The sequence below is a fragment of the Gopherus evgoodei genome, chromosome 7 (genome assembly GCF_007399415.2).
Source record: "Gopherus evgoodei ecotype Sinaloan lineage chromosome 7, rGopEvg1_v1.p, whole genome shotgun sequence".
Classification (NCBI taxonomy): domain Eukaryota; kingdom Metazoa; phylum Chordata; order Testudines; family Testudinidae; genus Gopherus; species Gopherus evgoodei.
The window spans coordinates 72,302,242-72,319,465 of NC_044328.1; the positions used below are offsets into that span (position 1 = coordinate 72,302,242).

Here is a 17,224-nt window from a genome sequence, read left to right on the forward strand (position 1 = left end):
GGGACAGTGTTGCAGTGAAAGACAATGAAGGGGCAAAGAGCTGAGCTAAAGGGTGGAACCTGAGATCATGGCATTTCAGAAGTGGTGATGAGCAGTGAACAGCAGCAGTGGTATGAGTGACAGAGAGGACAGTCGCAGCAAGTGGCCAGCGGTAGCAGAGATAATAGCAGCAGTAGTGAGCGGCAGCACAGATAACAGTAGCAGTGGAAGCATTGCTCAATGCCCCACTCCTTCCAGGGGTGGGAGATGAATCCATGTAAATACATCTCTGAACTCTGGATTGTCACTGACCAAAGCCAATCAGCTGAGAGTGGGGAGCAGCAGACGGAAAGGGGAGTGGCATGTTAAAGGAACATTCGTTCATTGGACTTTCACAATGCAAGGTGGGGAAACTGAGGCAAAGGATTGTGCACAACTTACTGTAGGGTGGATGTTTGCTTATGGTTATGTGCTTTTGAATGGTGGTTGTGGTGTTTTCCCAGATTGATGCTGGTCTCAGTTCCTCTTTTAATTGAAGTTTTCTTTTGCTATAACAGGCTCCGTGCTTGTGAGTGGGGAAGTCTTGCTTCTTAGTAGTGCCCAGGGATGGTGTGTTGTTTTAATGGATTACAGGGTGGGGGCTCAAGCCAGTTCTGTTTTGCATTGTTGAGAGGAACCTCTAGCTATTGAACCTGGCCCTTGTTGCTGCTGACTCCTCTGGGGAGAAGGGTTATAAGCTGGCAGCTTCTGCAGAGTGGCCGAGCACTGGATGGAGACAAAACGTCCTTCTGGCTCCTGGAGCAGGTCTCTGCAGGTCAGGGTTAAAGCAGGCTGGAAGGACGGTGCAGTCAGGCTTGCCCAGATGCTGCAAATACCATACCAGTTCTGTGAGCAGACAAAACCCTTCACTCACCCATATTGTCTAGATGACACATTTCACCGAGGCTGAATTCATGGAGGCAGTTTATTCCAGTGCTTAACCACTGACAGTTAGCCAGTTTTTCCTAATGTCCAACCTAAACCACCCTTGCTGCAATTTAAGCCCGTTGCTTCTTGTCCTATCCTCAGAGGTTAAGAAGAACAATTTTTCTCCCTCCTCCTGACAACAACCTTTTATGTACTTGAAACTGTTATCATGTCCCCTCTCAGTCTTCTCTTTTTTAGACTAAACAAATCCAGTTTTTTCAATCTTCCCTCATAGATCATGCTTTCTAGACCTTTAGTCATTTTTTTTTTGCTCTTCTCTGGATTTTCTCCAATTTGTTCACATCTTTACTGAAATGTGGCACCCAGAACTGGGCACAGTACTCCAGTTGAGGCCTAATCAGTGTGGAGTAGAGCGGAAGAATTACTTCTCATGTCTTGCTTACAACACTCCTGCTAATACATCCCAGAATGATGTTTCTTTGTTTTGCAACAGTGTTACACTGTTGACTCATATTTAGCTTGTGGTCCACTACAACCTCCAGATCCCTTTCTGCAGTACAGACGCTCCCTGGGTACGCAAATCCATACTTACCGAAAAAGTTCCGTACATTCCATAAGCTAGAAACTTTTGGTTGGTTGGTTTTTTGGGGGGGGGTTGTATAATTGTCAGAGATACATTCCCGACTTACACAAAATTCAAGTTATGCAAGGCATTCCGGAACAGAACACTTGCGTAAGTTGAGGAGTGTCTGTACTTCTTTCTAGGCAGTCATTACCCATTTTATATGTGTGCAACTGATTGTTCCTTCCTAAGTGGAGTTTGTCCAGATCAGATTGAATTTTAATCCTGTCCTCCAAAGCACTTGCAACCCATCCCAATTTGGTATCCTCCGCAAACTTTATGAGTGAACTCTCTATGCCATTATCTAAATCATTGATAAAGATATTGAACAGAACCGGACCCAGAACTGATCTCTGCAGGACCCTACTCATTATACCCTTCCAGCTTGACTGTGAACCACTGATAATTACTCTCTAGGAACTGTTTTCCAACCAGTTATGCACCCACTTTACAGTAGCTCCATCTAGGTGTATTTCCCTACTTTGTTTATGAGAAGGTCATGCGAGACAATATCAAAACTTTACTAAAGTCAAGATATACCACATCTACCGCTTCTCCCTTATCCACAAAGGTTGTTACCCTGTCAGAGAAAGCTATCAGGTTGGTTTGATGTGATTTGTTCTTGACAGATCCATGCTGACTGTTACTTATCACCTTATTATTTTCTAGATGTTTTCAAATTGATTGCTTAATTATTTGCTCCATTATCTTTCTGGATACAGACATTAAGCTGACTGGTCTGTAATGAGACAGAGACTTCCTTCGAAATGATGGGAAACAGAATAGAAAAGCAGCTACCGGGACAATTCCCGAGGAAATTTTCTAGACAAGACCAGCTTTACATGCACAAAAGGGAATGCAAATAAAGCCATTTGGAATTCAGGGGTAATGGCTGTTTAAGGTTCAGAGGTAGAAATGGCAGCTCTATCAGGACAGAAAACAAACAATGCAATCTGCATGGGACTGGCAATCTGACAGGCTTTCTAAAGTTCTTCCTTCTTTGTAAACCACCTTCCTTTGGTTTGAAATAAAAATTTCCCACTCAAATTCCAACAAAATGGGCACAGTGTAAGAACATTAGTATAATAGAAAGTACCACAGCATTGTGCTTCCTTTAGGTAGCGTTAGTTTTCTTCTAAGCTGCTAAGGGGGTTCTGTGTCTCTGTAGTGTTGCCTTTTGGAAAAGACCAATCTTAGCCTGAGCATTTTAAGCTGTTAGAAACTTTATGACCCTTTTTCTGCATAAGAGTGAGGCATGCCAGCCAAATGTACATCCCACTAAATGACTTCTGCAGGTCTAGCTGGATACAGGACTATTTATTTCCAGCCTAGAGGCGGAATGTGGTCTAGTGGGCTGAGCATGGGATGAGACAGCAGGGACTTCTAAGAACTTATCCTAGTTCTGAGGCATGTCACCTTTCCATCTGTTTCCTTATCTGTAGTGTGTGTTTCTATTATTAATAAAATAGTGGTGTATTGCTGTGCACTGGCCTGTTTCATCACATTGCTGGCTGTATGAGAGGGTGGGGTGAGTGAGTCCTTTATGTTATATTGCATATCCATATCTTATTAACCAAATCTTAAGAGGTGCTAAGCAAATGCACCTCCTAGTAAAGTCAAAGGGCATTTCAGTGCCTTCTGGGTTGTGGCCCTATATATACGTTATGGGCCTGATTCTTAGCTCCAAAACATTCTCATCAGTGATTTCAGTTCTAATAATCACTGAACAGAAACAAGGATCTCAGCTGAGTCCAATCAGCTCTGTCTTTAACCACTGGAAAGGGGAAAGGGTCTTCCACATCTGTTGGCTTTCACCCAACCCTTCTTTAAAAATTTTCCACAACCTTTTAATTCTACATGCCAGCAGTCTGATTCCGTTTTGGTTAAGGTAGAGCCCATCCCTCCTGCATAAGCTGCTCCCGCCCGAAAAGTTTCTGCAGTTCCTAATGAACCTAAATCCCTCCTCCCTACGCCATCATCTCATCCATGCATTTAGACTATAATGCCTAGGAGCTCTAGTCAAGGACCAGGATCCATTGTGCTAGGCACTGTACAAGCACAGAAAAGATAGGCCCTGCCCAAAACAGCCAACAACATTCTCTCTAGTTGCATTGCTCACTGCTGTGAACCATATGCCTCAGTGCCGTGAATGATATTTCCAGCAGACTCCTCAGGGATACTGATAATGACATATTTATAACAATGCCTTCCATTCTGAAGGAACCCAGCGTGCTTTATTTACACACACACACTGTAGGTCTGATTCTCCATTGCCAGGCATGACCATTTACACTTGTGCAAAGTGGTGTAAACACACTACTCATTTCATAGCCTTTGGCGCCCACTGCACATAGAGGTCAATGACTACACAAGGTGCAAAGCTGTGGAGAATCAGATCACCATTAATTACTGCTTCTTGGAGCTGCTAGTCCTGGAACCCACAAGGGGAGAAGCAATTCTTGATTTAGTCCTAAATGGCTTACTGGATCTCTTCCAATATGTGAATATAGCTGAACCTGTTGGTAATAGCGACTATAATGTAATTAAATTTAACTTCCTCGGGGGTGGGGGGGGGAGGGAAAGAAATACCAAAACACTCCCCACAGTAACAGTTAACTTCACAAAGGGGAGCTACACAAAAATGAGGATGTTGATTAGATAGAAATTAAAAAGAGCAGTGACAAGGGTAAAATACCTACAAGCTGCCTGGAGACTACTTAAAAACACCATAATAGAGTCTCAGACTATATATATACCCCAAATAAAAAAAAAGACCATAGGAGGACCGAAAAATGCCACCATGGCTAAGCAGAAGAGTAATGGAGGCAAAAAGGCATCCTTTAAAATTTGGAACTCAAATCCTAATGGGGAAAATAGGAAAGAGCACAAACTCTGTCAAGTAAAATGTACAAGTGTAATAAGCCAGGCCAAGAAAGAATTTGAGAAGCAACTTGCTAAAGATGAAAAACCTCAGAGTAAAATTGAAGCCAGAAGCGTCCCAAACAGTCAGCAGGGCCACTGGACTACAAAATGGTTAAGGGAGCACTCAGGAAGACAAGGGCATTGCAGAGGAGCTAAATGAATTCTTTGCATCGGTCTTCACTGCAGAGGATGTGGGGAATATAACCACATCAGAGCTATTCTTTTGGAGTGACAGATCTGAGGAACTGTCCCAAATCGATATGTCAATAGAAGAGGTTTTGGAACACATTAATAAACTAAACAGTAATCAGTCACCAGGACCAGATGGTATTCCCCCAAAAGTTCTGAAGAAACTCAATTATGAAATTGCAGAACTACTAACTGTGGTATGGAACTTATCATTTAAATCAGCTTCTGTACCAGATGACTGGAGAATAGCTAATGTGATGCCAATTTTTTAAAAAGGCTCCAGAGGTGAGCCTGGCAATTACAGGCCAGTAAGCCTGACTTCAGTACCAGGCAAACTGGTTGAAACTGTAGTAAAGAATAGAATGATCAGACACATAGATGAATGTAATATGTTGGGGAAGAGTCAACATGCCTTTTGCAAAGGGAAATCATCCCTCACCAATCTATTAGAATTCTTTGAGGAAGTGAACAAGTATGTGGGCGAGGGTGATCCAGTGGATCTAGTGTACTTAGATTTTCAGAAAGCCTTTGACAAGGTCCCTCACCAAAGACTCTTAAGGAAAGTAAGTAGTCATAGGATAAGATGGGAGGTCCTCTCAGAGATTATTAACTGGTTAAAAGACAGGGAAAAAATGGTAGGGATAAATAGTCAGTTTTCAGAATGGAGAGAGGTAAGTAGCAGGGTCCCCCATAGATCTGTATCAGGACCTATGTTATTCAACATATTCATTAAGGGAAAAGGAGATGAAAAGTGAAGTGGTAAAGTTTGCAGATGACACAAAATTATTCAAAATAGTTAAGTCCAAAGCAGACTCGGGGGGAATCAGAGGGGATCTCACCAAACTGGGTGACTGGGTAACAAAAGGGCAGATGAAATTCAGTGATGATAAGTGCAAAGTAACGCACAGCGGAAAAAATCATTCCAACTGTACATATACAATGATGGGGTATAAATTAGATCTGACCCTAAGTGCCTTCTAAGCCGCGCAGCTGCACAGCAGCCTGTTAAGCACCGCACAGTTGCTCAGGGCTGTAGTGGGGAGAGATGCCTCTCCCCCAGCTCCAGAATCAGGGGTGGCTCCAGGCCTCAGCACACCAAGCACGTGCTTGGGGCGGCAAGCCACGGGGGGCGCTCTGCCGGCGCCATGAGGGCAGCAGGCAGGCTGCCTCCTGCGGCTTTCCTGCTGAGGGTCCGCTGGTCCCGCGGCTTCGGTGGACCTCCTTCAGACATGCCTGCGGAGGGTCCGTTGGTCCCGCAGCTTCGGCAGACCTCCCGCAGGATTGCCTGCGGGAGGTCCGCCGAAGTTGCGGGACCAGCAACCCCTCCACAGGCAAACCGTTGGAGGCAGCCTGCCTGCCATGCTTGTGGTGGCAAAATCCCTGGAGCCGGCCCTGCCCGGAATTGCCACAGTGGGGAGAGGGAGACTTAGGAGAAGCACCTATCCTGTGGATCCAGCCCATCCCAGCCCCAGACCTACTGCACTCGGGGAGAGGCACGCCGGCCCCAACCCAGCCCCAGCCCGGACCTGCCACAGTCAGGGAAGAGGTGCCTCGCCTGTGTCCCCAACCCCGGAGCTGCCACATCGGGGAGAGGCAGGGAGAGATGCTCTCCTCCAGCCTTGGACCTGTCGTGGCTGGGGGAGAGGTGCTTATCCCATGGCACCAGCCCCGGAGTTGCCACAGGGGGGAGAGGCGCTTCCCCCTCCCCCAACCCCAGTGCTGCTGTGGGGAGAGAGAGATGGAGGAGTCCTCTCAACCCACTGTAGCCCCGGGGAAGCCTTCACCCAAAACTCCTCATCTCCGGCCCCACCCCAGAGCCCACGCCCCCAGCCGGAGCCCTCACCCCCCCAACCCTCTGCCACACCCCAGAGCCCCTCATCGCTGACTCCATCCCAGAGCCCACACCCACAGCTGGAGCCCTCACCCTCACACACTCTGAACCCCTCAGCCCCACCCCCACCAATATGTGCACCAACATGGAGGTGATATGAAGTTGTGGTGGCCAAAAGTGTAAGTGGGTGGAACTGGATTAGTTCTTGGAGAGTAGGTCTATCAATGGCTATTAGCCAACCCCATGCTCTAGGTGACCATAAAGCCCTGAATACCAGAAGCTGGGAGGAGAAGACAGAGATGGATCATTCCATGATTGCCCTGTTCTGTGCAATTCCCCTAAAGTGCTGGTGCTGGCTAGTGTTGGAGACAGGATACTGGGCAGGATGGACCATCATCTGACCCAGCATAGTATCTCTGTTATTCTTATAGTAATACAAATAATTTATAACAATGACATTAAAGATACTATACTGTGCTGTTTACATGGTTGACACCACTCCTTTTCTTTTTTTCCCTCTTCCCTTTCTCAGATGGAAGGAATGGCATCCTGGTTTTCCTTTAAGCATTGATGCGAATTGTCACAGTGACTTGCCTCGCGACATCCAGTTTGACAGTGAGAAAGGAGTCGATTTCATTCTGAACTACTCCAAAGCGTATGTGTTTCTGGGGCTCAGAATTTCTGATCAGAAAAGCTAGGGGTGGGGGACATGCATGAAATTGTATTTTGTTAAAGATGTTTCCCTTCTTTTAAATTTAAAAACTAGAAATTTCATTGGGATATTGAAGTTTGAAAATTTGGAAGTGGTTTTGTGGTTGGTCAATAAATGAGGAAGATACTGCACACCTTCCCTCCAAATTTCTTTTTTTTTTTATTTCAAAATTTGAAACATTTGGAGCTTTGAGCTGGAAAAGTTTCAGGCACTTCACTAAATCATGCTTTGAGGGTCACAGGGGAACAAAAGAGACATTAGTGACAAACCAAGGTACAGAGAATGTCTGCTAAGCAAAGACTGGGCATGCAGTGTACAATACCTTTTGGTGGGATAACTCACAATTAAACGTGCATGTGAGTTAGTGAAATGTCCAGCCAACCCACCAATGCCTGCATCTCTCACATCACTCATGAAATGTGGTCATGACCATTCATCAGCATTAAAGATCCCGTGGAACTCTTAGTACAGGGAGAATGAGACAGTCACCAGCTGATGGACAACCCTCACTGAGAATAAGCCTGTCCTATCCACCAGGGGTTGGACTAGACAAGCCGCTGTATTGTTCCATCTCATTCTATTAATCATTTGGTATCTTACTTTTTTAAAATGCTATTTTAAAAGCAGTGCTGTTGCCCGTCAGATGAACCAAACATCATTAATGTCAGCCAACATGACCTGATCCAAACTAAGGACTATTATTTCCCAGAGTCCAGCTGAGCACCTGGATTGTCCCAAGCCTTGATCTCATGGGCCTTCTTTATGATGTCACAGCCATGCCCCAACTCACAGCAATGCGTGTTTGGCCTTCACTATCAAAACGAGGAAAATGTCTTTGCACATCGCGTTACATAGAATTCTACGGTTAAATTGGAGGGTGGGCACGAGAGAGAGCATCCATCCCCCTCAGCCACACCTGGTCCCACAGTGGCATTTCTCTTTTTCTTCTCCCTCCTACTTTTCCTTCTTCTAGGAAGGATTTTTCATAATGGATGGACACTGAGTGTTTTAAAACTTTTTTTGAAATGCAAATATGGCCCTTGAAGAGAAGGAGCTGAACTCTATATAGCAATGACCCCTCCAAGGTGTGCACAAACAGGCTATTGGGACCCTTCTCCAGCAGCTGCAGGCACCTAGCCTTCCATCTTATGCTACCCAGTGTACTCAAGGCATGAACGAATAGCTGACTAATGCACCCCCTCTTATGGCTTGGTCATGACAGCAGGAGAGACATCTGGGTGTTCCAGCATGTGATTAAGTTGATGTTACAGATCATAGTCCAGTGTTTCCCCTTTGACTGATGCTCACAGTTAATAAATACCTATTCTGCTTAAGGGCCAGATTTTGATACCCCTACTCACTGTGCATAGTACGTTACTGGTCACATAGTCCCATTAGTTTCAGTGAGACTATTTGAGGAATGTCACAACCGGGAATTGGATGGTCAACTTGACTGGATGGAGTAGGAATCAAACCAAGAGTCAAAGCTGGAGTCGGAGTCAGAGTCAAGCCAAGGATTGGAGCCGGAGTTGGAGACAAGGCGCAGGGATCAGGAAAGGACAGAAACCAGGAGCAGGTCAGGTCAGGTAGCATAGAATAGCGTATGGCAGGGTCTGTAGCAGCAGCAGGCTGGGATCCACGCTGTTGTGCAGAGAACTCCTTATGTCTCTTCTGTCTTAAATACTGTATCTGGACAAATCAGGTCCCGGTGGTGGTACCTTTAGTGGTGCTTAGGGCCTTAATACCAGTTCTCCAATTGGATGAGCCATTGGGGTGCAGGGGAGAGAGGGGTTGTAGATGCAGCAGTGACCTGCAGGCCTGGGCCCAGGCCCTGTGAATTCTTACAAAGAATATGTTTGGGATTTTCAAAGATGCTTAAGGGAATTAGGTGCCCAGATTTGGGTGCCTGACTTCCTTAGTCCCCTTTGAAAATCCCTCAACACAAGAGAGGGGTTTTTTTGAGACAGCATTTCCTTTATTCTTAATCCAGTGCCCCCATATTCTTATTAATGACAAAGGGGGGGAGGGGCGCAACTCCTTGGTAAGGGAAAAAGGGAAGGAAAGTTGTATGATTTATAGATACCAAAAGCTCTAACTGTTTCATAGATTCCTTGATTGGTAAGGACAGAAGGGAGACCCTAGAGATCATAGTCTGACCTCCTGTATAACACAGGCCAGAGGATTCCTGTGCTCTTGTGTGAGCCTGTAACTTCTGGCTATGCCTTTGCCTGCTAGATTAGAGTCCTCTTATCGCAAATATTTCCCATGGAGGTACTTAGAGGCTGTGATCAAATCGCCTCTTAACCTTTGCTTTGATAGGCTTTGTCTTTCTAAAAGCAGAAATGTAACTGAAGTCTGCAGTTGTTGCCAACAGACTGTAAATACCGAACAGATTATTGAGTTTCTTTTCTCCATAAAATTTGTCAATGAATTTGACTTCCAGAGACATGGATCTGTTTGTGTAGAGCATAATTCTGCAAGCGGTTGTCAAGTTGTTAGTTGCATTATTTCTCTCTATCTATTTATTGGGTTTCTAAAGAACAATCCTTTAATTTATTGTCAATGACGTAAGTGTTTAGAGAGACAGGGTGGGTGAGGTAATGTCTGTTAGTAGACCAACTTCTGTTGGGGTGAGCAACAAGCTTTCAAACACACACAGAGCTCTTCTTCAGGTCTTAAGGTGTTTTGCAATGTATCCGTTTCTGAGTTCCTCATTTGGTACCATAGGCAGGCCTGATGTGGAATCAGTAACTGCTCTGTCAACCTTCAAATCCCACTATTTCATCATGCAGGAGGGGAGATGGCCTCTTTACAATATCATCTTACATTTATATAGCACCAGCCAGTCTGCAGGATCCCAACGCAGTTTACAAACTAGATACAAGAATCGTTTCACCCACCACTGAAATGCAGCCTCCTCTGGAGTAGAATGCAGCAGTAGCTGGGCAGTGCACAACAAAGTGGCTCAGCTCTTTAGGACAAGAAGGGAAGAGAAATACAGTTTGAAACTGCCAGGACATAAGGAGGAAAGAATGTACAATATGCAGTGTTAGTGTCCAAAATATTCTAAAGTATGGTAGATCAGTACTACTGGAAAATCTTGGAGGTGATTTTTTTAAAGACACAGGGTAAACATTTCAAAAGCACCTAAGTAACCTGGAGTCAAATTTTCTAAGGCCCCTAAGCCTAGTAGGATTTTTAGAAGTACCTAACTCCCTTTGAAATCAATGGGACTTAGGTGCTTAACCCATTTAGGTGCTTACATAAATCCCACTAGGTGCAAAACAACATGTTCAGGCACCTAAATATCCCTGTAAGTGCAGTCCTTAGGAGCCCAAGTTTCATGGACTTTCACTTAGTGAAGTCACTTAGGGACTGAATATTTTGCTTAAGAGAGACTCTCTGGTGGTTAGAGCAGAGTATTGGGAGTCAGGACTCCTGGATTCTTTTCTTGAGGGGGACTGAGTTCTGTGGTTAGAGGAAAGGGGGTGGGGATCTTCAGTGGTATCAGAAATTCACCCCAGAAACTCTGTGCTCAGATCTGCCACTGGCTTTCTCTGTGTCCTCAGAAACGTGAGCAGCAGTATGCAATACTCTGCTCTACTGCCCGGTCCAAAGTTAGGGGAAGGGACCTGTTACTGCTGACAGCTAGAGGAATTCTCCATCTGTGTGTGGGATGTTTGTGTAGAGAGCCTCTACATCCATGGTGGCTAGGATGGTGTTTTCTGGAAGGTCATTAATGCATTGTAGTTTCCTCAGGAAATCAGTGGTGTCACAGAGATAGCTGGGAGAGCTGGTGGCATAGAGAGCCCATATTTCCAGACAGTCCTTCAGTGAGAGTGCCAATGACCGAGATGATGGGGTGTCCAGGATTTCCGGGTTTGTGGATCTTGGGTAGTAGATAGAATAACCCTGGTCGGGGCTCTAAAGGTATGATGATTTGTTCCGATGTTAGTGTAGGGAATGTCCTGAGTAGATGGTGCAGTTTCTTAGTGTATTCCTCAGTGGGATCTGAGGGAAGTGGCCTGTAGAATTCGGTATTGGAGAGTTGTCTGGCGGCCTCCTTTTGGTAGTCAGATCTGTCCATGATGACAACAGCACCTCCTTTATCGTCAATCTGTCCAACCGCACACTCAGCCCAGAAGAAAAGTCTGTCCTATCTTGGGGACTCTCTTTCTGCCCTGCCACCCCCACTAACATGATACAATTCTGCGGCGACCTGGAAGCCTACTTTCGCCGTCTCCGACTCAAAGAATACTTTCAGGATGACACTGAACAGCCCACCGATACACAGTTACCCTCCCACCAATGGCACAAGAAGAAAAACGCCACATGGATTCCTCCTGAGGGTTGAAATAACAGTCTGGACCTATACATAGAATGCTTCCACCGACGTGCACAGGCAGAAATTGTGGAAAAACAACATTGCTTGCCTCATAACCTAAGTTATGCAGAACGCAATGCCATCCACAACCTCAGAAACCTCCCTGACATTATAATCAAAGATGCTGATAAAGGAGGTGCTATTGTCAAACATCCCACACACAGATGGAATACAAGCTGTCATGAACAGTATCCCTGATAATGCTACAGCACAACTGGCTGCTGAGCTCTGTGCCTTTATCCTCACACACAAATATTTCAAATTTGATGACAATATATATCTCCAGATCAGTGGCACAGCTATGGGCACCTGCATGGCCCCACAATATGCCAATATTTTTATGGCAGACCAGGAACAACACTTCCTCAGCTCTCGTCCACTCACGCCCCTTCTCTACCTACGCTACATTGATGACATCTTCATCATCTGGACCCATGGGAAGGAGTCTCTGGAAAAATTCCACCACGATTTCAACAGCTTCCACCCCACCATCAACCTCAGCCTGGACCAATCTACACGGGAGGTCCACTTCCTAGACACCACTGTGCAAATAAGTGATGGTCACATTACCACCACCCTATACCGAAAACCTACCGACTGCTGTGCCTACCTTCATGCCTCCAGCTTCCATCCCAGGCACATCACACGATCCATTGTCTACAGCCAAGCACTGAGGTACAACCGCATCTGCTCTAACCCCTCAGACAGAGACCAACACCTACAAAATCTCCACCAAGCATTCTCAAAACTACAATACCTGCATGAGGAAATAAGGAAACAGATCAATAGAGCCAGACGTGTACCAGAAGCCTCCTACTGCAAGACAAACCCAAGAAAGAAACCAACAGGACTCCACTGGCCATCACATACAGTCCCCAGGTAAAACCTCTCCAACGCATCATCAGGGACCTACAACCCATCCTGGACAATGATCCCACACTTTCACAGGTCTTGGGTGGCAGGCCAGTCCTCGCCCACAGGCAACCTGCCAACCTGAAACATATTCTCACCAGTAACTGCACACCACACCATAGTAACTCTAACTCAGGAACCAATCCATGCAACAAACCTCAATGCCAACTCTGCCCACATATCTACACCAGCGACACCATCACAGGACCTAACCAGATCAGCCACACCATCACCGGTTCATTCACCTGCACGTCCACCAATGTAATATACGCCATCATATGCCAGCAATGCCCCTCTGCTATGTACATCGGCCAAACTGGACAGTCGCTACGGAAAAGGATAAACGGACACAAATCAGATATTAGGAATGGCAATATACAAAAACCTGTAGGAGAACACTTCAACCTCCCTGGCCACACTATAGCAGACCTTAAGGTGGCCGTCCTGCAGCAAAAAAACTACAGGACCAGACTTCAAAGAGAAACTGCTGAGCTTCAGTTCATCTGCAAATTTGACACCATCAGCTCAGGATTAAACAAAGACTGTGAATGGCTTGCCAATTACAAAACCAGTTTCTCCTCCCTTGGTTTTCACACTCATTGAACTAACCTCGTTATCTCTAGCCTGCTTCTTGCTTGCATATATATATACCTGCCCCTGGAAATTTCCACTACAAGCATCCAACGAAGTGGGTATTCACCCACGAAAGCTCATGCTCCAAAACGTCTGTTAGTCTATAAGTGCCACAGGACTCTTTTTGCTACTTTTACAGATCCAGACTAGCATGGCTACCCCTCTGATACTTAGTGAAAACAGTTGGCCTGCCCCTGGTTTGGCATTGGAGCCAGGGAGGTGACATGTTTTGCAGTCTGAGGCTGGTTCGGAACAATCTCTAGCAGAGTTACAAGCAAACTAGGGCTGAGTTCCTGGTTTGTGATGAAACCAGGCAAGCATCTTCTGGTTTCAGGGTTACTTGCAAACATTTTGCCCAGGTCAGCTCTGTGGCTCACCTTCCCAGTCCCATGGGAAGTCAGGGAGGAGACTCCATGCGTGTTTGTAACTATGGCACTTGGAGAAGCAAGCGGGAAGGATGCTATTGTGATGTTTGCTTGCTCTACAGGGAGCAGTGCCTGGCATAGAACAGGCTACTCAGTGTTATACAGTCCCAATATGAGCTTGGAACAAAGTGTGGGCAACCCCACAGAAAGAGATCCATGCAAGAGAAACTGGCGAAAGCTCCTGAGGCTACTCCCTGAGTCCAGACACTGTCTGTGCATGCCCACAAAGTCATTTAGGAGGATTCTTTAAAGAGGCGTTACAGAGCCAGCCCAGATCCAGGAACGTGTTCCTTATTCTATTATTATTAGGATCTGTGCCAGTTCCCTTAACTGCTGAACAAGTTATTTACAAGCTTTTAAAGCACATATTCACAAGGAGATGCTACCTATGCTAGTGCAAGGTGCCTGCTCCCCAACCTCAAGGGGCTACATTGCAGGGCCCTTTGGTGACATAGTAAGAGCAGCCACATGTGAAAGCCAGCTGTGCTATTTGCAGCATGTTACCAGATGTCTTGATAAGAGTGAAAAGAATTACACAGAGCAATTAGAAGAGTAGGGAGAGCTAGCATCTCCAGTGGATTACCCCCACTTCCTAGGAACCTAAATCTTTAAGGCAGCTGTTCTCCAGAAACCATGTGATGCATCAGACACATGCAAGGGAAGGAAATTGGGAAGCAGTTTTACTATGGAAGAAATAAAATCAGTGCTGTGGGACTGAGATGCCTATCTCTGAAAGTGTCTGGGACCCAGAACTGGAAAACTCATGGCAGAGTTAGCATTCAGGTGAGGATCTGTTTTGTTGAGAAAGGCAGTGAAGGGTGTTTGTAAGCACAAAGTATAACTGGGAGGAATGAGGTGAACATAAGCCAAGGGAAAATGTGCTAACTATGGAATAGTCTCCCAGGCGAAATGGTGTAAGTGCCATCACCTGGAACATTTAAAACTGAGCTCAATCTCAGGAGGTTACTGAGGAAAGTCATGTGTAAGCCGGTGTTCGGAGCACAGGGGGGCTAATCTAGATGGTGTGGATGTCTGGCAAATCCCAAAGCTCACCCTGAACTCTGTGCCAGAGTCCCAGAGTGTATGGCTGTGCTGGGCCGGCAACCTGCATGTGAAGATACCATATTGCAAACAATTCCCAGCCACATCTACCTCACTCCTATGCAGTGCCCGATTGCCAGTGGAGAGAAGAGTTTTGTTCTGAGCTCCTGCGGGGGAAGTTGTTCAAAAAGAGGAAGCATTGTGGTTTCCTTTCCAGTGAACTGGTTTTTAAATAGCTGGGCATGGCTGCATGCATGTCTCTCCCTGTAGCAGAGCAAAGGGGCATGGAAATCTCATGCTCTAGACTAAAGCCAGGGATTGCAGAGGAGGTTGCCATCCATTACGCAATGATTGCAAGTTACATCAGTGTAAGTAGGCAGCTGGAAATAACTGTTTCTGCAGTTGGGATCCTTGTGTTAGTTTTGAATCTGCAGAGACCAATAATTTCCTATTCAATTCTCTGAGTTATATACTCACCTCCCGCTGCCTTGGGATTCAAGTTTGTTACTCCTGTTGGCATCATTAGGAGTGACATGTATAACTTCGTAAGAACCCAGGTGTGAGGAGAAGACTTTACAATGATGGAAAGAACTCTAGCTCCATTCTTAGATTGCGAGGTGGGTTTGTCCAGTCAGTATATTGGGGTTGCAGACAACCAGGGTTCCAAAGTGGCCTTGAATTTTGGGTGCCCCCATTAGTGAATGTCTAACCTAAGGCGCATTGGGCTTGATACAGATCAGACCAGACATTCTGGTGGAGCTTTCTGTCCTTTAGCTCATAGGCTCAGAGATTTTCAGGCCAGAAGGGACCATCGTGATCATCTAGTCTGACCTTCTGCACATCGCAGGCCACAGAACCACATCCACCCACTCCTGTAATAGACCTCTAACGTCTGGCTGGATTACTGAAGTCTGTGGTTTAAGGTCTTACAGAGAATCCACCATTTACACTAGTTTAAACCTGCAAGTGACCGTGCCCCATGCTGCAGAGAAAGGTGAAAACACCGCAGAGTGTCTCTTGAATTTGCACAGGAACTGAATTCCCTCCCTTCCTGCTCTAAGGCTGAGGCTTATTGATGGGGCACTGTGGAGAAACTTGCAGTGCGACTGCTGGTGCTGCTTGTTTTCTGGAGACCAGGTTGAGTGAAATTCCAGGCAAGGTGGTTGGGGCTGACCTAGCACTTGGAAGATCTGGCTTCAAGTGTGTTCTCTGCCACCGACTTCCTGTGTTGTGACCTTGGGCAAGTCACTTAGGGCCGAATCTTCAAAGATACTTAGTTGGGATACTAAGTCCCATTTAAATCAGTGTGCATTAGGCACCTAAGTCCTTTTGAGGAGCTATGGCTTAGTCGCTCTGGGCCTCACTTCCCCCTGTATTAAATGAGGATAAAGGCACTGCCTGCCCCAAAGGGGAGTTGTGAGGATAAATCCATTAAGAGTTGTTGAGTGCTCAGGTTCTACAGTGATAGGGGTGGTGGCCATAAATATACTTAACATAGCTAGATAAATAGTGTCTCATCTACAGGGAATGTTTTTAACAACTGTCCCAGTGTTGGTCTAACACCAGTGCCTTTCCCCAGTGCTGCTAGTGGCAAGTGTTTTTAATAATACTTGGTTCTGAGAGCTTTTTTGCTACAAGGCCATCTAGATCTGCTGTTGATCAGGTTAAACAGTGTGGTGTGGATTTGGGCTGCCAAAGTACCAGTGAGAAAATTCCTAAGCACCCCTAGGCCAGTCTGCTCCATTCAGGTTCTCTGCACCCAGCACCCAAGCCCCCTCCCGTGCATGAAGTGACATCAGTCACTTGTGGTTCTGTCTTTTGCTTTCTCCCACGAGGGAGAGTGTAGGGGGAAATTTTGAGCCTAAATATTTGAACTCAGTTTTATAGATGGGTGTAGATGCAGCCCAGAGGAGTTCAGTCTTTAGAGAGGATAAGGTCACACAGTTCATCACCATGAAATTTACTATCTGTGTGTGGTAAGGGAAGAAGTATAAGAAGGTCTGGTGAGGAAGCTGCAAATGGCTTTCTAGTGTTGTCGTCTTTTCCATAGGATGGAGAATCTCTATGTCAACCGCTTCATGCACATGTTCCAGTCCTCCTGGAGTGACTTTGCAGATTTCGAGAAGATCTTTGTCCGAATCAGCAATACAATCTCTGGTGAGTTTGTCTTCGCTTGTCAGTGTTTGCTTTACAGAGTGACTAATTGTTCCCCTTTCTTAGTACTAACTGGAAGGGAAGTGGCTCATGTCTGAGTGTCTGGTTTGTTCTGATCTGCCTCAGCCAATGCTGTCTGGAAAGCACAGTTTAGATGAGCAGTTAGAACTCTAGTTTATGGGGCCAAAAGGACACCACTCAACTTGAAAACCAAGTGCTACTTCAAACACAAATAGCTGGGCTGGAGGCAGGATTCCCCGGGGGAGGTTTTCTGCCCCATACTAGGCAGAAGGCCAGACTAGGTGGTCCCTTCTAGCTCTTAGGAAATCTATGAACACTGTCAAAGTGCCCAAGATGCTTAGGGACAGATTTTCAAAGATAATTAGACACCTGAAGATGCACATTGGCACCTAATGGGATTTTTCAAAGCCCTTAAGCAGGCTGGGTGCCCAACTCCCATTGATTTCAAGGAGAGTTAGGTGCTTAACCTGTT

General features: G+C 45.9%; 1 protein-coding gene across 2 annotated transcripts in view; it reads left to right on the forward strand.

Annotated features, from left to right (window-relative positions):
- The window catches only part of ALOX5 (arachidonate 5-lipoxygenase), a 52,961-nt gene that overhangs the window by 17,935 nt on the left and 17,802 nt on the right, over window positions 1-17,224 (forward strand). For both annotated transcript variants that reach the window (XM_030570505.1, XM_030570506.1), the window contains 2 exons: window positions 7,003-7,125; window positions 16,628-16,734. In XM_030570505.1, the coding sequence (XP_030426365.1) occupies window positions 7,003-7,125; window positions 16,628-16,734 (230 nt within the window). The remainder of the gene's footprint in view (window positions 1-7,002; window positions 7,126-16,627; window positions 16,735-17,224) is intronic.